This window comes from Wolffia australiana, chromosome 13 (genome assembly GCF_029677425.1).
Source record: "Wolffia australiana isolate 7733 chromosome 13, ASM2967742v1".
Classification (NCBI taxonomy): Eukaryota; Viridiplantae; Streptophyta; class Magnoliopsida; order Alismatales; family Araceae; genus Wolffia; species Wolffia australiana.
Window position 1 is genome coordinate 6,282,951 of NC_135847.1, and position 21,662 is coordinate 6,304,612.

Below are 21,662 nucleotides of genomic sequence, written 5' to 3' on the forward strand. Positions count from 1 at the left end.
CTTTAAAAATGATATTCTGATTTTTTTCATTTTTATGTATTTTTGGGATTTTGTGACATCAAATTCTGAAACAATATAATGTTTTGAGCCAAAATATAATTTTATTGGACATTTTTTAATTTAAATTTGTAAAGATATGATTTTAAAAGTCAATATATATATATATATATATATATATATATATATATATATATATATTTGGCCTTTACTTTATTAAATATGGATTTTAGAACATATTTTAAAACCTTTATTTTTGTGATGCGACATGTTGTCGTTTCGATTCATCAAATGGCAACAAACCATGACTTAGGTAATGATTGAAGACTTCAAATAATTAACCCTGTTAATGATTGGTATCAGCTAATCATTACCCTAACCATTATGGCATCACAATTAACGATGTCATAATAACATTTAATGATAACGGTATTACTTTTTTACATTTTCCTTGCGCAGGTGACATGGCCCAATAAACTAAAAGGTGATAGTTTCTTGCATTTCTCGCACTGACGCAATGCCACGTCAGCTTCAACCCAGATATTAAATAATATATTTAAATCATATGTTATTATTCTTCTATTTTTGTCTTTTTCCTTAGATGACACGTGGCGTGATGAGAGCCGTTGATCGCAGATGACGAGGAAGAAACTCAACCAATGATCGCATTAAATGCTAGGACAAGACAAAACCCTAACCAAATGACAAAACCATGTTGATGAAGACGAGAGAAATATTTGGATTAAAACAACGACTAGGAATCGTCCAAGTTATAGGCTTGATGTCCGATGATCCATAACTTAGATGGCGCTGAAATTTTAAGGGTAGCTTTGTCTTTCTGTCATCTAGCCATCCATATGGATGGATCTATAAGTTGGGCCCCTGATCTTTGAAACATCTTTAAGTTCACTTCCTCCTAGAGAGACAGATTGAATGAAAGTGAAGTTTTGAAGGTCCATAAATGTTTCTTGACATCTCTAGTTTTAGGAGAGGTTCACCAAAGAATTGGAAAGGTTGATATGTATCAAGAAGATCCGTGATCCTGGAAAAATATAGGGATCTAACGTTAGCCTCTTGCCTTACATTGAGTTTTCTCTAACACACATAGGTAGTGCATTCATCATTATCATCCATCACCTATATCTATTACCATCACTCATCTACCTCCATCACCGCGTCCACTCCCAACCACGTCACTACCACCAACGCCATCATGATCCTGTCTTTTCTCTTCATCCTAATCTATCATAAAACTTAACTTATAAAACCCTAATTAACTGCCTCTTATCATTCATTCTCCTCTCGTCTTGCGTCACTGTTTCATGCCACCATATAGATTCACCTCGATCCTCTCTTCTTACTCAATGATCCACCACTACTACTAACACGCTACTCGTCAACCTTTTAAAATTGCTCAAATCTCTATCGTAACCACTATCTTTATCCATTCACTGTCGTACGATGTGCACAAATCTTCTAATCTTCTCGAATTCAGCCGATTGAGAAAGTTCCTTCCCTAACATCTGTTCCTTGTGTAGACGACCCTTACTTGTAACTAGCTAACTAGAATATTTACGAGCATAGGTTTATAAATTATTGATTACACTTAATTTCACAACGTTGTTATTTCATCCTTAATTTTGAGTTCATTAAGGTGCATCAAGGAAATTATCTAGGCATAAGATATCACATTGCTTGTCCATGAAATACGAGACGAAAATAGAGGGAATTTCTTGAGATATTTTTTATCCATTCTTTCTGGTTTAATTTTTATACCAGAGAAGGAAAGTTATTTCCTTATCAACTCGAGGATAATGAGAAAGACGATGTACAGAGGATAGGATGGTCTTATGGTATATAACATAATTCACTTCTCCATGTCACTCTGCAATGCATCCGTTCTGATGAAGGTCATGCAATGAGATTACAAGTTATAAAATTACAAGTTGGACACTACATCAGAGCACTGGGATGAATGGTGCCCGTGGTACGGATTGGCCACAAAATTTCCATCTGGATTTGCACAGAACCGACACAATAGAAAACTACCCAGTTGTTTCATCTAGCACAACTCTACCACTATAGGGTACGCAACTAATAATTATTATTAGAAGTAAACATCGAAAACTATAATTTGAGCCAACATATCACAACTCAACAAAATAATTTTTTTATTTAAAGCCCTTTGTTAAATGACTGTTAATAATTAATGCTGGAGCCCCGCATTTCGCCGTGCTCCTTTGGTCAACCCCTATTTTTGCATTTTCTCCATAATCCATGCATACGGCGGGTTGGGAGAACTTCAACGTTGGAATCTTGTATGTGGCACGTGACTTTCAGCATAGCACTGAAAATTGAAGATTTTAAATAATGATAGTGATTAAATCAGGGTACTGACATTGAAGCCGCCGATGGTACGGACCGACCATAAAATATCCTTCTACATTTTCACAGAGCTGACACAATAGAAAAACTACCCAGTTGTTTAATCTAGCACAACCCTTGCATTAATGGGTGGGCAACTTAAAATAGAAGTAAACGTCCAGAACAATAATTTCAGGCAACATGTCACAAATCAACAAAAAAACTTATAAATCAAAGTCCTTTCTTAAATGATTATTGTTTAATAATGGTGGATTCTGGTACTCTCCGTTCTCCTTCAGTCAACGTTGAATCTTGTACCATGTTATGTTAATTTCGGTATAGCTCTAAAGATTGAGGATCTAAAAACAGAAAAAAAATATTTTTACATAGAAGAAACATGAATGGTGGCCACAAAATTTCCGTCTAGATTTTCACAGAGCCGACACAATAGAAACTACCCAGTTGTTTAATCTAGCACAACCCTTGCATTAAAGGTTGCACAATTATTAACATATGTAAACATTGAAAACCAATAATTGCATAGTAATTGAACTCTGGCCATCGATTTTCCCATGAACGCGACTTCCCTAGCCCAAAAAATAGCCTTCACCGTTGAGCTCACTCAGTCACTCATCACGAGCCGTCCACTCTCCATCGTTTAAGTATCTTTTTATCTATCTTGAGGTCAATCTCTCTCTCTCTCTCTGTCTCTCTGTCTCTGTCTGTGTGTGTCTCTCTCTCTCTCTCTTTCACTCTATCTTTTCTTTTCACTCCCCGGCTTCCATTCCGCAGTTCTAAAGTTGGTGAAAAAACTCTCTAGCAATAGAATGTACGATACATCCACAGATCTGAATATAAAATGATACCTTCAGGATGCGTTTATCAATGTATCGACCCATCTCTTTCTCTCTATTGAGTTCCGTCTGCGCAATGAAGACCACATCAGAGAAGAGAGTAGATATCTTAATCATCTCTCTTCAGTCGCATCTCTCTCTCTCTCGCCGTTCATTTGGCTTCGTTGTCTCCACGAATACGAGTGGAGGGAACGAGATAAGCTTCTTTCTCTCCACTTGGACAACGTTTTGTCTCTCCCGCGATCTCTCTATCGCTGGAGACAACTTGGGGGGCACGAGACAAACGTCTCTCTCTCTCTATCTCTCTATTGCTTTCTCTTTTCCTCTTGCTTCGCTATCTTATCTCTACGGCCACGACGACATGGATTCGAGGTAAACCTCTCTCTCTCTCTCTCTCTCTCTCTCTCTCTGTCTCTCTCTCTCTCTACTTTTATGTGCCTTTCTCTACTCTTCGACCACGTCTCTCTCTTCCTCTCTAAATTTCTAAATGCGTCTCCCTATTTCTTCGACGTCTTCTCTCTCTCCCTCTCGCCACTTCTACATGCATCTCTCTATCCCTTCAATCGCGTCCTTCCCTCTCCACCTCTCTCTACTTCTATATGCATCTCTCTAACCCTTTGACCATGTCTCTCCCTCTCTTCCTTTCTCTACTTCTATATACATCTCTCTAACCCTTTGACCATGTCTCTCCCTCTCTACCTCCCTCTACTTCTATATGCATCTCTCTAACCCTTTGACCATGTCTCTCCCGCTCTACCTCTCTCTACTTCTATAAGCATCTCTCAGGTTAATAGCACGAAATATCCCAAATTATTTCAAAAATCCAAGATATAACCTAAACTTTTTTTTTGGCATGGTATATCCCAAACTCTCTAAGTCGACGCCGACATATCCTGGTGATGACGTGGAATCCATCGTGGCTGCCAGGTGGATTTCCGGCCAGATTTTGACCTGGCGGAATCCACCTAGCAGCCACGATGGATTCCACGTCATAACGGGGATTCCACCTGCCAGGTGTTTTCCGATAAGAGAGAGAGAGAGAGAGAGAGAGAGAGAGAGAGAAAGGGAGAGAGAGAGGCATTCTAGAGAGATAAAGAGAGGCATTCTAGAGAGATAAATAGAGGTGTTCTATAGAGAGAAAGTGAGGCATTCTAGAGAGAGAAATAGAGGCATTCTAGAGAGATAGAGAGAGAAAGGGAGAGTGAGGCGTTCTAGAGAGACTCGACCGAATCGAATCGCGCGGGAGAGAGAGGAGGCGCAGAAACAGAGACATAGATAGAGAGAGAGGGGAAGGTTATCGACAATCGTCTTAGATATTGGAGAGAGAGAAAGAGAGTGAGAGGGGGGAGAGAGAGAAAGAGAGTGAGATTTATCAAAGGTTCAAGAGAGAGAGAGGGAGGGGAGAGGGGAGGGAGAGATTTTCTGCTTGGGGATTTTCAAGGGTTCAATTAGAACACATTCTAGATTTGTCGTCAGATCATGCAAGGGACGTCAAGCTCCCAATCGTTCAGAAGCATCGTGACGCGTTTGCATTGCAGACCGAGTACAACGGTGTAAACCGATGCTTGATTCTTTCTATTACAGACGTTGCTGCCTCCTGTGAACGGTGATTTCTTCATAGAATAAAATATCTGACGAGGATTGAAGGGAATCACAAACTCCAAATTGATTGATTGGATCGAATGGATCTGATCCCGACGCACACTCCCGTAATCGCCGACCCGCGCCCTTGAGCAAGCCAAGAATCATCATGCCGTCGAACTTGCCATCCCGCGGCCAAGCGGAGCTCTTCCCCCCATATCTCTCAGGTGAGTCACTCCGAGGCTACTGGACGACGTTCTATCCAACGGATGGCTCGACGCCATGGCCGCTTCGTCCCCTCCAAGAAGAAGGCTTTCCAAGGCCGCCTTCACCGACTCTCTGCAAGACGATCCAGAAACTGCCTACCATCTTTGGATGGTGACTTCTCTCGATCCTCTTCAATCTTTGAAGAATCTCTCGTTTCTCGCGTCTTAATGGGGGTGATTCTCTTCGTAGCTCAAGTACCCTTCTGCATTGTCGGCCTTCGAGCAAATCGCGGAGAAAGCCAAGGGGAAAAGAGTGGCCTTGTTCCTTGACTACGACGGCATGCTCTCGCCCATTGTCGACGACCCCGACCGCGCTTTCATGTCCCATTCTGTGAGTTTTCTCTCATTTCACTGCTCGCTCCCTTCTTCTCTTCTCTCTCTCTAGAACGCCTCTCTCTCCCTTTCTCTCTCTCTAGAACACCTCTCTTTCTCTCTAGAATGCCTCTCTTTCTCTCTTGAATGCCTATCTTTCTCTCACTAGAACGTCTCTCTCTAGAATGCCTCTCTTTCTCTCACTATAATGCCTCTCTCTCTAGAATGCCTCTCTTTCTCTCACTATAATGCCTCTCTCTCTAGAATGCCTCTCTTTCTCTCTCTAGAATGCCTCTCTCTCTCCTTCTCTCTCTCTCTCTAGAATGCGCCTCTCTCTTATTGGAAAACACCTGGCAGGTGGAATCCCGTTATGACGTGGAATCCATCATGGCTGCCAAGGTGGATTCCGCCAGGTCAAAATCTGGCCGGAAATCCACCTGGCAACCACGATGGATTCCACGTCATCACCGGGATATGTCAGCGTCGACTTAGAGAGTTTGGGATATACCGTGCCAAAAAAAGGTTTAGGTTATATCTCAGATTTATGAAAAAATTTGGGATATTTTGTGCTATTAACCCGCATCTCTCTAACCCTTTGACCATGTCTCTCCCTCTCTACCTCTCTCTATTTCTATATGCATCTCTCTAACCCTTTGACCATGTCTCTCCCTCTCTGCCTCTCTCTACTTCTATATGCATCTCTCTAACCCTTTGACCGCGGCTTTTTCTCTCTCTCTCTCTATCTGTAAAGCTTTGACTACGACTCTCTCTCTACTTCTACAAGCATATCTCTCTCTTTTTGTTTACATATCTCTCCATCACTTCGACCCTCGATATCTCTCTCTTTCTCTGTATTTCTTTCTTTTATCTGGATCTCTCTCTCTCTTTATGTTTACATATCTCGATCTCTCTCTTTCTCTGTATTTCTTTCTGTTATCTGGATCTCTCTCTGTATGTTTACGTATCTATCCATCGCTTCGACCCTCGATACCTCTCTCTTTTTCTGTATTTCTTTCTTTTATCCGGATCTCTCTCTCTCTCTCTTTACATATCTCTCCATCCCTTCGACCCTTGATCTCTCTCTCTTTTTCTCTGTATTTCTTTCTCTTATCTTGATCTCTCTCTCTTTTTCTCTGTATTTCTTTCTCTTATCTTGATCTCTCTCTCTTTTTGTTTACATATCTCTCCATCTCTTCGACATTCGATATCTCTCTCTCTCTCTCTCTCTCTCTCTCTCTCTCTCTTTCTCTGTATTTCTTTCTTTTATCTGGATCTCTCTCTCTTTTGTTTACATATCTCTCCATCACTTCGACCCTCGATATCTCTCTCTTTCTCTGCACTTCTTTCTTTTATCTGGATCTCTCTCTCTCTTCTTGTTTACATATCTCTCCATCTCTTCGACCCTTGATCTCTCTCTCTTTCTCTCTCTCTCTCTCTTTCTCTGTATTTCTTTCTTTTACCTGGATCTCTCTCTCTTCTTGTTTACACATTTCTCCATCTCTTCGACCCTTGATCTCTCTCTCTTTCTCTGTATTTCTTTCTTTTATCTGGATCTCTCTCTCTCTCTCTCTATGCTATGGAGTAAGAGCGAAGACGAGACGAAAACATTGATTATGTGGAAGAAGACACGGCGAAGATATTTCACGACCGAGGCCCAGTCCGCCGTCCTGCGTTGGCTTGTCAATATCGACCAGAATAATTAGTGGGCCCGCTGCCTCAATGACTACCCTAATGGGCCGGTCTGACGTCGGAAAAGACAAACATACGGATACGTCTCTTTTCGGCGGCCCGCTGTCGGTGGCCTCCAACATGCCACGTCATCACCTCCCCTTTTCCCCGGACGGCTATTTCCTAATTTCCATAATTAACTTACGCGATATCGAGAGTGAAAATCGTCTTTTGGCTGTATCAGAGATATGTCGTATGCGTAATCCTGAAAAATTTTAAGATGCGAATATTCGCAGATAAATTAATCAGAAAAATGCGGCGTCGGCGGCAGAACCCGCATTCATAAGCGTCTGACAAGAGAGAGCCAATCGCGACATCTGGAGCCAGAATAGAGAGGAGGGATAGATGTAGAGAGAGAGATATAGACAGATATGGCAAACGCTGGAGAGGGATAAAAATGGGAAGTTAAAAAACATCGGTTTAAAGAGGAAGATGAAGAGTGATAGAGTTATGGGGTTATGGCGAGGATGACGTAAAGAGAGAAAAATAGAAGTTAGAACTTTACAGCTAAAATATCAACATTTATTTTGGCTGAGCCAGTCTGTGTGCTACTTCTACAGTGCGTGCCCGTGGACAGGATGGTTATTTAATGGACTAAATAACCATTCCCTGGGATGGGTCCAATGGGTCAAGTTCCAGATCGTCCAGATGAAGTTCGTCCCAATTTTTGAACTTTTATCCAAATCATCCTGTGTAGGGTTCGTCCCGTCACATTTTCTTTCATCCACGTACCGTCCCGTCCAATAAATTGTCATCTCGTCCAACGTCCCAGGACGAAACAGGGCATGCATCAGCATTAGACCACTCAGAAATTGACACGTGGAGCAGCATGAGCGTCGGACAGGTGGACTTGTCACACGCATACTATACTCCCCCGTCCAAGGCCCCAGACGGGATGGTTATTTCGTCCAAAGTCCTGGACGGAACGATTTCTTGTCTACGGACGAAATTACCGTCCCATCCGTGTCCCTGCCCATTCCGTCATCCCTGTCCTTGACTCTTTCAACTTCTCTTTCTCTTTCTATCTCATGACAGGAGATTGTGGGCTGTCCCCAGTCCCACTAACTGAGAGAGAGAGAGAGAGAGTGAGAGAGAGTCGGGCAGTTGCGAAGAGGGAAAGCGTGTTTTTAGGATGGGGGGAGATGGGAGTATAAATAGGAGCAGTGGCCATACCAGATTTCTGAAGGCGGAGAGAAGAGAGGAAGGGGAACGGAGGCGGCTCGCCGGATCGATCTTCCGTCTTCTCCGTCTCTAGTCTGCTCTCTACTCCATCTCTGCATCTTCTTCTTCTTGTTCTTCAAGAGAATCGATTCTTCCCTTGATCTTCGAGTTCTTTCTCCGTTCGCATTCCCTCTGATCTTCGATTCTCTTCAACTGGTTCGTCGGATCCTCGTAGATTTTCTAGAATGGGGGTGTACGAATTGATTCGAAACGACGAGAAAGAAATCCCTTCCGGGGTGAACGACGGCGAGGCCGAGCGTCGGCTTCTTCTGGCGATGGAGGAGGGGTACGTTGCCGGTGGATTCGACAAGGCCTTGGCGAGACCCGCGGACGAGAGTGTCATCGTCGATTCTCGTGCCGGTGATGCGGAAGCCGGGGGCTGCGCGACGACGACGACGAAGCAGTCAGAAGAGAAGATCACTGCGCAAAATCATAGGCTTGTGTCTCTGGACGTGTTTCGAGGGGTTACTGTTGTGGTAAGCGAGATTTTTCCTCTCTACACCTGCATTTTAATTTTCTCTCTCGCGGTAAATCTATCAAGATTGCATTCTATCCTCATCTTCTGCCGGTTTCCCTATAGATCTTGATCTGGCCGATCTGTTAATCTAACTTTCGTATCATTCGTTTCTAGAAATTCCATTACTGAGGCTTTCGGTTTGTGGAAATCTTCCAACAGACTTCCATCGAAAATTAGGTCTTCTTTCTAGATCCGCGATCCGTTCTTGCCTTGTTCTTCCGCCGTCGGTGCTTCGTCACCACTCACTCTTTTCCCCATCACATCGTGGGCTGTAAACCACGGCTGATGATCCCTTTCGCGATTGGGTCGTCGTATCTTCGAAAGAAAATTTCTGGTCTCCTCTCATGGCCGACTAAAAAACTCTGGAAAACCTTCAAGAACGCAATTTTTTTTTAGTTTTTTGGAATAGTAATCCACCACGCTTGATTGGATATCGATTTGGGAATGACCTGCCCGCCATGCTGGTGGGCCACCCAAGCTTTTAATCTTTCGATCAGCCTCAGAAATTTCTTGTTGTTTTTTCCTTCTGGGGTTGTCTCTTTAGCCCTTTTTAGCCCTTTTTTTAACCTGTGTCTCCGTTAACTGTCTCAATCTCCAGCACGAATAGCTTTCTTGGGTCGCGTGTACTCGACGACCCAAGACGAATTTCGCTAGGTGGCGTCTTTTCCCGTCCGCCGACGATAAGTTTACCGAATTTTGGTTGGCGTCACACTAAAAACTACCGGTGAGAGTCGTCTTTGCACCTATAACTCAAAACTTAGATCCTGGCCTGCCATCTAATTTCTTAGCGTTTAACTATCTATACATCTCCTGATTTCTTTTTTTTTTTTAAACAAAACTATGTATCTCATCTATGTATCGCATGTGAAATACATCTCCTGATACTTCTGCATCCCATCTATGTATAGATGCTTTAATGACAAGTCTATTTTCTTGGGAAGAGCAGCTTGGTGTGGGTTTTGTCCATAGCAGCTTTTCCCCGTCTGCTAAAACTTGGTCGGTTGGGATGTCGCTTAGGTCGGCCAGTTTCTCGATTGAATCTAAATGTCACATATTCCTGTAAGGCGTGCTATATTCCTCTTTCATGTTCTCTTCTTGAACTGTATCTCATTTCACTAAGTTGTGGCCCCCTTCTCGCCATCTGTTTGTTACCGTCGTGGATAGATAGGTTTCGTTCAATGATAGTTGCTGGGCTCATCTATGCCGTTCGTCGCTTTTACACACACGATTCGTTTGAAACGTCATATGCCACAGAAAGACTGATTTTACCTGCCATGCGTTGCACTCTCGTTCCCATTGTACGACACTTGTGAAAAGGCCAGTCAAAAAACAATTTTCGGCGACTACTTGATAAACCCTTTATTAATGAGACATTTGTAAAGGTGGCAACTTTCTTTAGTAGGGCTAACATTTTTAGATGGATTTTGTTCTTCAATTTTTTATTTATGGATGTGTTTTGCTTTAGTGCCCTCCGTGGCATTTACTTGCTGTCCCTCGCTACGTGGCAGTCTTTCATGATTTATCTTGTCGATTGTTTATGGATCTTAATTTTTCCGATTTGAGCTATGTTGTTTTAATAGCCACTTAAATATGTGAACATAACTGTACTCGTTTTCTCCTTCAGCTGATGATACTTGTGGATGACGCGGGCGGAATATTTCCTGCAATAAATCATTCTCCATGGGATGGCGTTACTCTGGCAGATTTTGTCATGCCATTTTTCTTATTTATTGTCGGGGTTGCTCTGGCTTTTGCGTACAAGGTGTTTTTCCAAACTCTTGTCACTTTTCATTCGATGTTTGAAACATACATGTTTTAGAAATGCATGTTTTAGTATACATTGCGTTGTGCTTTCTCCTTTTTAATATATCTGATGATGACCTGCGTATACAGAGAGTCTCGGACAGAGGTGTTGCCACTCGAAAGGCTATTTTTCGCGCTTTGAAGCTCTTAATCCTTGGCCTGGTGCTGCAAGGTTGGTCGTACAATTTTAACTTTCCTTTGACTCCTTTTGGATTCATCTGGAGCCATTCTTCGTATCTAGTTTCAAACATCTAACTCTCAGGAGGGTACTTCCACGGGGTTAACAATCTAACATATGGCGTTGACATGTTGAAGATACGCTGGATGGGCGTGCTTCAAGTTAGTATTTTTTGCACTTTTTTGAGAATTAAAATATCTGTTAATTAATCTCACCTAGTTTATGCTCTCGGCAGAGAATTGCAATCGCTTACTTGGTGACGGCCCTGTGTGAGATTTGGCTCAGGAACGATGAGAATGTCACTTCGGGGCTTTCGTTGCTGAGGAAGTACAGAATGCAAATGTAAGTCATTCTTTCTGTCCTGAATAGATTGCTTCCAGACACAAGTATCTTGTTGCCGCGTGGACCCAAGAAAAGATGAACCAAGTTATAACTCTTAAATTGATCTCAGGTTGGTGGGGGTGTTACTGTCTGGGGTATACTTGGCACTGTTATATGGGCTATTTGTACCCGATTGGGAGTACCAGGTACCGAGCGAGGGGCCCCAACCGAAGACCTTTCTGGTGAGTCTTCGCTTTAATACTCGCCCCAACCCTCTTGCTTGAATTACTCGATAAATCTGAGCAGAGTAGCAATTTACATCCCAGGATTAAGCTGACATTTAGTAATTGGCATCATCACCGTAATTGTCACAAACTGTGTGAAAATAACGATTACGAATTGCATAAAACTAAAAAATGCCAAAAATACCCCTGAGACGGTTATTGTCATTCTAGCGGCTGACATGTGACGATGACTATGACACCTTTGTCATCGACATCGTCATCTTGTCATTGGCTGATGAGAATGACACTGATGGCTCATCATCGTTGTCTTGTCATTTTTATTGGCGAATACTAATAATTTGATGTTTGGAGCTGCTAGAGAAAACTCATCGGGAAGAAGATTGAACAGTCTCTCATCCTTGTGCTCAACATTTTTAGGTAAAGTGCGGAGTGAGAGGGGATACAGGCCCTGGGTGCAACGTTGTCGGCATGATTGACCGCAAAATCCTGGGTATTCAACACCTCTACCGAAGACCCGTTTATACTCGAACTCCGGTATGCTCACTCCATCCGCCTTTAAAATGGGTCAAAGAAGCAATTTATTAATTCACTCTTCTTCTTCTTTGGTTGCCACAGCAATGCAGTATCAACTCCCCAAACTATGGTCCGGCACCGCCCGACGCCCCTTCATGGTGCGAAGCTCCCTTTGACCCGGAAGGACTCATCAGGTGGGTCCCATTCTTTTTTAGATGTAAATATTAGTTTTTGTCGATCCAAAAATAAGAATTCAGCCAATTTTCTTGTCTTGCAGCACCGTGATGGCCATTGTAACTTGCCTCATCGGGGTGCAGTTTGGCCACGTCATCATACACTTCAAGGTTTTAACAACTTTTGGCTAGAAATTGTTATTTACTATTTGACGTTATTTAGTTTTAATTCAACGTGTCTGATTTGTCTTAGGATCACAAGGAGAGGATCGTGCAGTGGATGATGCCCTCTTTCTGTCTGCTGGCCTTGGCCTTCTCCATGGACTTCTTTGGTGAGCAGTCAGTCTTGTAAAATAAATTTTTTTTTTTTGAAGAAACAGTCTTGTAAAAGAATACCCCCGATTTTTACCTTGGATTGATCCTGGAGCCTTTTTGCTCATAGGGATGCACATGAACAAGGCCTTGTATTCGCTGAGCTACACACTTGCAACTGCTGGTGCCGGGGGGGTCCTTTTTACTGGGATTTATGCCCTCGTGAGTTGGAAATTTATATATTTTTTTGTTACTGGGAAATGAAATGCTCGCCAAAACTCTTAGATTAAGCTAGTGGACTTGGACCATGCAGGTGGATGTCTATAGGTATACGCGGCCCACTGCTGTGATTGAGTGGATAGGTACACATGCGCTGATGATCTACATTCTCCTTGGCTGCAATGTTTTGCCCATTCTTATTCAGGGCTTCTACTGGGGAGACCCCAAGAACAACTTGGTCAGTCTCTTTCTCTCTCTCTCTCTCTCTCTCTCTCTCTCTCTCTCTTTCTGTCATCCTTTTTCTAACTAAATATTACCAATTCTTCTCCCTCAATCTGTATCTTTTCATCTCTCTCTCTCTGTCACTCCCATCCCCCATCTTTTTCTGATTTTCTACATCTTCCCTCTCCTGTCTCTGTGCTCCTCCCCGTCTTCTCTCTCTATATCAATTTCCATCTCTCCTCAATCTCTTTCTATTTATCTCCATAAATATTTCTCCTTACATTCGTCTCTCTATCCCTTCCCTTCTCTCTTTCCGCTCGTAAAAACATTTATATTTCTCTGAAATGTAAATGTCTCACACTCTCCGTTTATGTTTCCTTTTATTTCTCTGAAATGGTAGTGGACTTGTTTTGAGCAGCTGCATCTGGTGGGGGTGGGTGGGTGAGCTGGGTCGAAGATCGCGGAATCTGTACAATCTCTCCTGCATCACTTCCTGGAACATCTCCTTGATGGGAGGGGTCTGCCTCCAAGTGTCCCCAGGATCATAAGATATCCATGAAAAATAGATATAAATAGGATGAGGGGTGGAGGGCTATTGTTTTGATGTGTACCCACTGTTTGGGAACTCAAAAGCACGTGACCTCTTCATCTAGTTCTCTCTATCTTTATTGATTTTTTTTTTCTTTGTTGTTGAAATTGTTCTCACATTTTCTCACATGGCATCATTGCCTATTGCACTTCATTTCGAACATCGCTTTTGCACTTTATTTAACTAATTTTACTGATAATCTTTACATTTATAAAATCGTTTAAATAGCGAAAAGAGTGGAGTGGAAATGGAAAGAGCACTTTACTTTAGTGAAGTTAAATCATCACTAATTACCTCTAAATTTTGAATTATCAATTGGCACCGTTGCCGAGGAGTATGATGATTTTATTTAGTGAATTTGTATTTTTTTCTCTAATTTTGCTGAAGTTAATGGCATCTAACCTTCAATAAACAGTACTATTAACTTCTTAGGAGATTGATGGTCTTAATAAGGTCTAAGGTTGGGACTAGTGCTGAGGAAGATCTAGACACTCAATATTCTCCCTTCCAGTAACACTTACAACTCAAGATAAAGAAGTCGATATGGCAAAAGATGGTCAGCCACAACAAGGGAGGAGAAGGACGATGCTGGACAGATCTACTCCGTCAAGAAGTCTAAGGCAAACTAGCATCCACATCAATGTACGTGAGGGGGTTATTTTTAGGTATGACAATGCCCTACTTAACTCTCTCACCGAATTTACTAGTCATTCTTCTTAAAACCCCGTAGAATTTCTTGATGATTTTCACATTCGATGTTCCTCTCAAAATATTCCTGGTTTAACTACTGAAGTATTAAAAATGAAATACTTTCCGCTTACTTTGAAAGATAAGGCTTTTGCATGGTATAGAAATTTAGGCATAACATTTAACTCATGGGAAGAAATGTAGAATAAATTTCACCATAAATTTTATCCCCTTTCTAAAACTAATTTTCATAGAAAATAAATTCAAAAAAATTATCCTCATGATCATGAAGCATTTAGTGAAGCATGGGAAAGGCTTAATGAATTAATCCAAAAATGTCCTCACCACGGAATAGAAAAATGTCACCTAGCTGAATTTTTTTATGAATCACTTCCTGATATTCTTAAAAGCAAAGTGACTCAAATAGACAGTGGCCCTTTCTATATTGTTTATGAGGATGAAGTTTTTGATCTTTTGGAAAGGGTGGCTGAAACTAACATGCAGGAAATAAGAGCAAGTCAAAATAGAAGAAACGCCAACCCAAAACGAGGGGGAGTGCTGCAAGTAACTTCAAAGGAAGTTGATCTTCATGCAGGGATAAGAGAAACCAACAAGAAGCTTGAAGAATTGACTTCCACTCTAAAGAATGCTTTTCTCTGTAACTTACCCCTTGTGAAAACAAAGATTTGTTCTCTATGTTCCAGCAAAGATCATGAGGATGGAGCATGCCAACTTGGAGAGGAGGAGGTGCATGTGTTGAACTACAACCAGCATCCTTGGGGAGGACCAAAGAGGCCTATCTACAACAACCAAAGAATCTACTCCCAAGGGACCAAGGCACCTTTCCAGCAACAACTCCAATTCTAGACCCCACCACAACCGCCTTATCAAGCAGCTCCACAAAACCAGGTACAAGATTTGTGTACTCTAACACCTTTGATCTCTCACATGATAGACCAGCAGAATCGAAGGCTAAGGGAAGAAATGGAGATGCGCATGCAAGCCATGATGGAAACACAAACAAAGATGATGATGGAAGCTCAAGAGCAGACAAGACAGCTTTTGGAGAGCTTGAAGCAAAGGATAGTTGACCATGGAGGTAAGGGAGTTGAATCAAACTCCCACTCAAGTCAATTTCCAACTCAACCTTCCATCAACCCCAAGAATTTATGTCATTTACAACAGCAAAGCCTATATCATGACAACGAGGAAGCTATTGAAGAAATTCAAGCCATTTCAAAATTGAGGAATGACAAGGAACTTCAAGATCCTTAACTAGGCAAGAAAAAACAAAATTGGAGGAAAATAACCTAAGAGAAGGAGAGGCTCCATCACCTAGTGAGGAAACCCTACCTTCAACCTACACCCCTCTCATTCCTTATCCTTCGGCCTTAAAATGAAGAGGATCGTTTAACCGTAGCACACGCACAAAAAATTGAGCGTTTCTTATCAAAACCCTTCTATGTAGCCGAAGTATTTACCAGTTCTCCAGGGAAATATGTTGGTCTTGAAGAAACCATTAGGGGCTTTAAACTTATTCTCTCAGGAGAATTAGACAGTCTTCCTGAACATGCCTTTTATTTGGTGGGTAACATAGATGAAGCTACCGCGAAAGCTATAAACTTAGAAGTGGAGAGAAATTTGAAGAAAAGACCTTAAATCTTAGTCTTCTTCTGATTATGAGTATAGACTTCTAGAGAATTTTAAGAAAGACACTATGTCAGTAGCCATAGAGGATATGATTAAATGTGCACCTTATTTGAAGAAATATTTAAAGGATTCATGCACATCTAGGAAAATCAAGGAGGTAGTTAAAATTTATGAAAATTCCTCTAGTATCTTAAACTCTGTTCCCATTAAAAAGAGAGTTCCAGGAGCTCCTTTTATTACATGTGAAATCGGTGGAAAAAATTTTATTAGAGTATTATTAGAAACATGAGCTAGTATTAGTATTAGTATTATGAGGAATACGGTTTTGGGGAATTAGAGGAAATCTGCATAGATCTATTGCTAGCTGATGGAACAATTAGACAGCCATAGGGTAGATTATCTGATGTGATGATAAACATTGAAAATTGTGAGATTCATGTTGATTTTATTGTAACTGAGGTCAAGGTGAAGGGGATCTAAGTTTAGCACCTATCATTCTAGGAACGCCCTTCTTAGTGATAGCTAGAACAATCATGGATTGGGAGAAAGGGACGGTTGAATTTAAGGTTGGAGAGAAAAGAGTCAAATTAGACATATCCAAGATGATGAAATGTCCTAAAGGGAGTAATGAAGAGTTAATATTTTGTGAAGAAGAGGAGGATGATGTTGAGGCTATTGGAGGGTTTCTATTGATAGTAGATGAAAGCAACTAGGAAAAAGCAGAACCTGATCCTCCTACACTCTCCCTAGATTTGAACTTAGAGCTTAAACCTCTCCCGTCATCTTTGAAATATGCTTTCTTAGATTATAGAAATTCCCTACTTGTGATTATTTCTTGGTCCCTTACTCCACAAGAAAATCATATGCTTAAGGTATTGAAAGAGCACAAACAGGCATTAGGGTGGACATTTGAGGATATTAGAGGAACCCCTTCATCAATTTGTGAACACAGAATATTTTTGGAAGATGATTCTAACCCTTCCAAGGAGCACCAACGTAGGCTGAACCCACATATGAGAGAAATATCAAAGACGGAAATATTGGAATGGCTAGATGTAGGGTATTATTTATGCCATTTCTGATGGTCAATGGGTCAACCTTGTTCACATGTTGCCAAAGAAACCTGGTATAACAATAGAGATCAATGAAAAGGGAGAAGAAATCCAGAAAAGCCTGATAACTGGATGGATGGTATGTATTGAATATAGAAAATTAAATAAGGCTACAAAGAAAGACCATTATGAGGACTGAAAAACTATCAGGACAGAATTTATTTTTTTTTCTTGATGGTTATTCAGGATATAATCAAGTTAACATTCATCCTGATGATCAAGATAAAACAACTTTTACTAGCCTTGTAGGTACATATGTCTTTAGGCGCATGCCTTTTGGCCTATGTAATGCTCTAGTCACCTTCCAATTATGCATGAACTCTTTATTCTCTGATTTAGTAGGTGATTGTTTAGAAATATTTATGGATGATTTTTCTGTATTTGGAGATTCCTTTTAAAATTGCCTTCTAAATCTCACTAAAGTTCTTCAAAGATGCATTGAAAGTAACCTTGTGCTAAGTTGGGAAAAATCTCAATTTTATGGTACAAGAGGGAGTGGTATTGGGGCACAAGGTTAGCAATCGTGGACTGGAAGTGGATAATGCCAAAATAGAAGTCATCCAGGGCCTTCCACTTCCCACAAATCTAAAAACCCTTAGAGGGTTCCTCGGCCATGCAGGTTTCTATAGGAGGTTCATTCTGAACTTTGCTAAAATTTCCAAACCTCTAACTAATTTCCTTTCTAGTAAAACTAATGAAATCATTTTGGATAAGATTGCTATTTCTGCTTTTGAAGAGCTGAAGAAGGCCCTCACACATGCACCTATTTTGCAAGCTTCAAATTGGAGCTTGCCATTTGAAATCATGTGTGATGCTTCGGATTTCGCTGTAGGGCCAGTCTTAGGATAGAGGAAAGAGAAGAAACTTGTGGCCACATATTATGCTAGCAGGACTTTAATTGATGCACAACTCAATTACTCTACCATAGAAAAAGAACTGCTAGCTGTAATTTTGCTCTAGAAAAATTTTGACCTTATTTGCTTTGTAGTAAAATAATAGTTTATACTGATCATGCGGCATTAAAATATCTTTTTGTCTAAAAAATAAGCTAAACCTAGGCTCATCAGATGGATTTTATTATTACACAAATTTGACATAGAAACCAACAATAAAAAGGGTTGTGAAAATTATGTTGCTGAGCATCTTTCTAGGGTCAAAGTAAATGATCCCTCACTTATCCATGAAGTATTTTCGGATGAGCAAATTCTAGCCATCCAGACAGGAAATTTTCCATGGTTTGCAAACATTGTCAATTTTTTGGTGACAGGAAGGATCCCTTCATGATGGAGCTACAATGAGAGAAAGAAGTTCTTCAAGGACATGCGAGATTACTTTTGGGAAGAACTAGAGCTATTCCATCAAGGAGCTGATCAAATTCTTAGAACATGCGTACCTGAAGAAGAACAAAATAACATCCTTAAATTCTGCCATTCCAACCTAGGAGGAGGTCAATATTTGGCGAAGGTAACAGCCCATAAGGTAATGGAAAGTGGTTTTTATTGGCCAACTTTATTTAAAGATGCACATTATTTTTATTTGAAATGTTTAGCATGTCAAGCATCCATAAATATTGATAGAAAGAATCGCATGCCTATAAAACCCATTTTAGAAGTAGAAATCTTTGATTTATGGGGTATTGATTTCATGGGACCATTTCCTAATTCTAATGGATATGAGTATATTTTAATGGCTGTAGACTATGTCTCAAAGTGGGTAGAAGCCATAGCCACCAGGACCAGTACCAGTAAAGTTGTCACTTATTTTGTGGAGACTTACCTCTTTTGCAAATACGGATGTCCAAGGGATATAATTAGTGATGGGGGGTCACATTTTGTAAATTTTAATTTTAGACATCTTTTGAAAAAATATAGTGTACAACATAGAGTAACCACCCCATATCACCCACAAGCTAATGGGCATGTTGAATTATGTAACAGGGAAATTAAGAAAATCCTTCAAAAAATTGTAAAGCCCAGTCGAAAAGATTGGCCATACAAACTAAATGAAGCATTATGGGCCTACAAAACAGCCTACAAAACACCTTAGGAATGTCCCCCTTTAGGTTGATATTTGGAAAACCATGCCATCTACCATTGGAGTTGGAACATGAAGCTTCATGGGCCATTAAAAAGCTAAATCTTTCTTTTGATGAAGCGGGAAAATGCAGGTTGCTCCAGCTCCAAGAACTTTCCCACGGGATCTTTCCCATGTAAAAATCTTCTAGTTGTCACTAGGTGCCGAGATTCCCAGTGACGGGGGGGGAACTATGAGGTGATCGCGGGTATCCACAATGGGCGCTCATGTCGCCACGTGAACCGGACAATCCAGCGGCACCCTCATCGGCGGGTGCGGTCTGTCCGAGCTTAGAAGGAGGCGGTAGTGTGTTGCCTTCGTGCATTGGAGGACAGGGTTTGGATAGGGCCGTAGGATTGCCTCTTTTCTCAGGCGACGGATCAGCTCGTCACACGGAGGTCGAGCCTCCGTGTTGAACCCTCCTACTCGATCGCATCTGTATGGCCACTCTAGTCCTTGCGATACCTAGATGGGTTTCTAAAAAGATGATGCAATGCAGATGATGGCTATGCGGTGTCAGAGACGTGTTGTGAGCGACACAACCTGCTCTGATACCAATTTGATGCCAAACGATGACACCGACGTCATCCGTGCCGGTATCGAGATGATGCTCTCGTACCAAATTTGATGTCAGACTTCGTCTAGGACGTCATCCAATTGGTACCGAGTCGACTGCTGAGTACCTAGATAGTTATGTCAGACGTTGACGGAGACGTCGTCTGACGGATAAACAACCCTAACATGGGTGATCTAACTATGATGCAAAATGAATGCATCCTACCTGTCGTACTTGCAGGCCTCGACTCACTGGAAATGCCAAAGCTTGAGCTCCAAAGGGGTCGCCAGATGACAGCGATAATGGCCTCTCGAGCCTTGTCAGAGGGTCGAAGACGGCTTCGGCGCCGAACAAAATTCTATCCGTAGGGACCTGCACGTAACGGAGGGGCTTGGCCCATACCGTTAAGAAGCTCAAAATGTTCATAGTTTTCTCTCTCTTTCCACTCTCACCTACCTAGCCCGAGCACGGTGGAGTCGATCAAAAGTATACTACATAAGGTAATATAACGAGCGACGGGTGAGGACGACATACCTCAAGGCCTGTGGCTCATTGGTGCATAATCCTTATTGCTGAAGATAACCAAGACGGGAGGTTGAGACAGAGGAGGATTGAGAGGTTGCTCGACAACAGGCGTCGGCTCAATGCTGGAGCGATAAGCAGAGAGAGGGCATGCGGAGGGGGGGGGAAATTGGTCCATTAAAGGGGCCCTTATATAATGGGCCCCCCCATTACAATAATAAGGGAAATATAAACATAAAAAGAAGGGGAAAATGGAGGGGAGTCCGAATGACTAAGTACCCCCTCCCAACATGACGACAAAGACACACGGACAAAATGATGGACGTGTCGCAATGTGAGTAAGGCGACTCGATGAGCCTGAAAAACAGGAAAAGCAACTAACAAAGAAGACAAGAAATCAAAACGCAATAAAATGAGCATAATTAACCGGATAGTCGATGACGATGGTGGCGGGTCGGATGACGCCTTTGACGGGTCAAGATGGCATGCACCATCACTATTTTCCTCATTGTGACAATACCCATGAAAGAAGCTTGAGTTTATTCCCGATGAAGAAATTTTTTTCATCATACCCACTATTATAAAATTGCTGAATAAAGCGTCTAGCTCTTTAGCTTCAACCAACCAACAAATTATTGAGGAAAAACCAACTATACTTGCAAGGCGCTCAAAATTAATGGTTGCATTGATGGAGTGTGACAAAAAAACTACACACCCAAATAAAAGATCCACTAGAAATGAATTAGATAAATACTTGAAAGAGCCTTGCACTGATCCTCGTGATAACCCACTCAAATGGTGGTCTGAAGTTGGGTCTGCAAAATATCCACAGCTTGTAGTTGTCGCAAAGGAGTTCCTCCCTATTTGTGCTTTGAGTGTGCCATCAAAGCGTCTCTTTTAAACAGGAAGAAGAACTATCACTTTCAAAAGAGCACAGCTATCTTCACTATCTATATCCATATTGATGACTTTAAAATAATGGGCCTATATAGCTGATGAGGAGAACAAGGAGGAAGGTGGTGAAGTGGATGAAATTTAAGCGGATGACGACGAAGACTAAAAGTTTTTATGATCATTTTATGGTATTACTATTATTAAAAATTTATATTTTCTTTTCCTATTGTATATTGTTTAATCATGATATATGTCTTTGCTTCTTTATGGTTGTAGCAGCAAGATAGTGCCAAAGCAACGTTACGTTGGAGGTTGTGCAGAGATTGAACTGAAGAGAGCTAGGACGCAACATCTAAATGGTGTTTTTCACTTTCCAAGATGGATATTCTAAAATTACTTGTAGTCCCATTTTAAGAAAAGATCTTGCCAATTTTTCATCTTTGTCTTTGATTTTGACTTTGATTTGTCAATTTGATGGGATTGGGACCAGACTGGGACCAAACAAGACCGAACCAAAACCAAACCAAACTTCAGGTAAGGTTTAGGTCCAAGCAAAAAAACTGGACCATAACGGGGTTGTCAAACCCTAATCTCATCCCAATAATCATGTCATTGTTCCACATTCAGCGTTTATTTCTTCAGAATAAAATTGAGTTGTCAATAGTAATGATCAGAGTTATGCCACAGAACCTATCAAATCTATTATTGAACCTCATAATACATCTACAGTTTTCATTGAAAATAATCAAGTTA

At 41.3% G+C, this 21,662-nt stretch overlaps 1 protein-coding gene and 1 long non-coding RNA gene across 3 annotated transcripts; both read left to right on the forward strand.

Annotated features, from left to right (window-relative positions):
* Positions 1-3,440: 3,440 nt before the first annotated feature.
* Positions 3,441-7,272, forward strand: LOC144711108 (uncharacterized). The gene is made up of 3 exons (XR_013583467.1): positions 3,441-3,587; positions 4,800-5,174; positions 5,253-7,272. It is a non-coding gene; the product is annotated as an uncharacterized LOC144711108 (long non-coding RNA).
* A 994-nt stretch (positions 7,273-8,266) lies between these two features.
* On the forward strand, positions 8,267-13,575 carry LOC144710964 (heparan-alpha-glucosaminide N-acetyltransferase-like protein (DUF1624)). 2 transcript variants are annotated; one of them, XM_078584830.1, is made up of 13 exons: positions 8,267-8,799; positions 10,465-10,602; positions 10,734-10,815; positions 10,906-10,982; positions 11,057-11,163; positions 11,273-11,384; positions 11,805-11,921; positions 12,003-12,094; positions 12,178-12,244; positions 12,327-12,405; positions 12,516-12,607; positions 12,699-12,842; positions 13,245-13,575. In XM_078584830.1, the coding sequence occupies exons 1-13, from the start codon at positions 8,509-8,511 to the stop codon at positions 13,269-13,271; spliced, it is 1,425 nt and encodes a 474-aa protein (XP_078440956.1). In that variant the 5' UTR covers positions 8,267-8,508; the 3' UTR covers positions 13,272-13,575. The 2 variants fall into 2 exon arrangements, with proteins under 2 accessions (XP_078440956.1, XP_078440957.1); XM_078584831.1 differs by lacking the exon at positions 8,267-8,799 and adding an exon at positions 9,786-9,899.
* The last annotated feature ends 8,087 nt before the right edge of the window (positions 13,576-21,662 follow it).

What these genes read in the sequence shown, in the direction of transcription:
- LOC144710964 (XM_078584830.1), top strand. Translation starts at nt 8,509, where the DNA reads ATGGGGGTGTACGAATTGATTCGAAACGACGAGAAAGAAATCCCTTCC. An exon ending in CTCTGGCTTTTGCGTACAAG is followed by an intron (nt 10,603 to 10,733) that starts GTGTTTTTCCAA and finishes CTGCGTATACAG; the next exon opens with AGAGTCTCGGACAGAGGTGT. An exon ending in GAGACCCCAAGAACAACTTG is followed by an intron (nt 12,843 to 13,244) that starts GTCAGTCTCTTT and finishes TGTTTTGAGCAG; the next exon opens with CTGCATCTGGTGGGGGTGGG.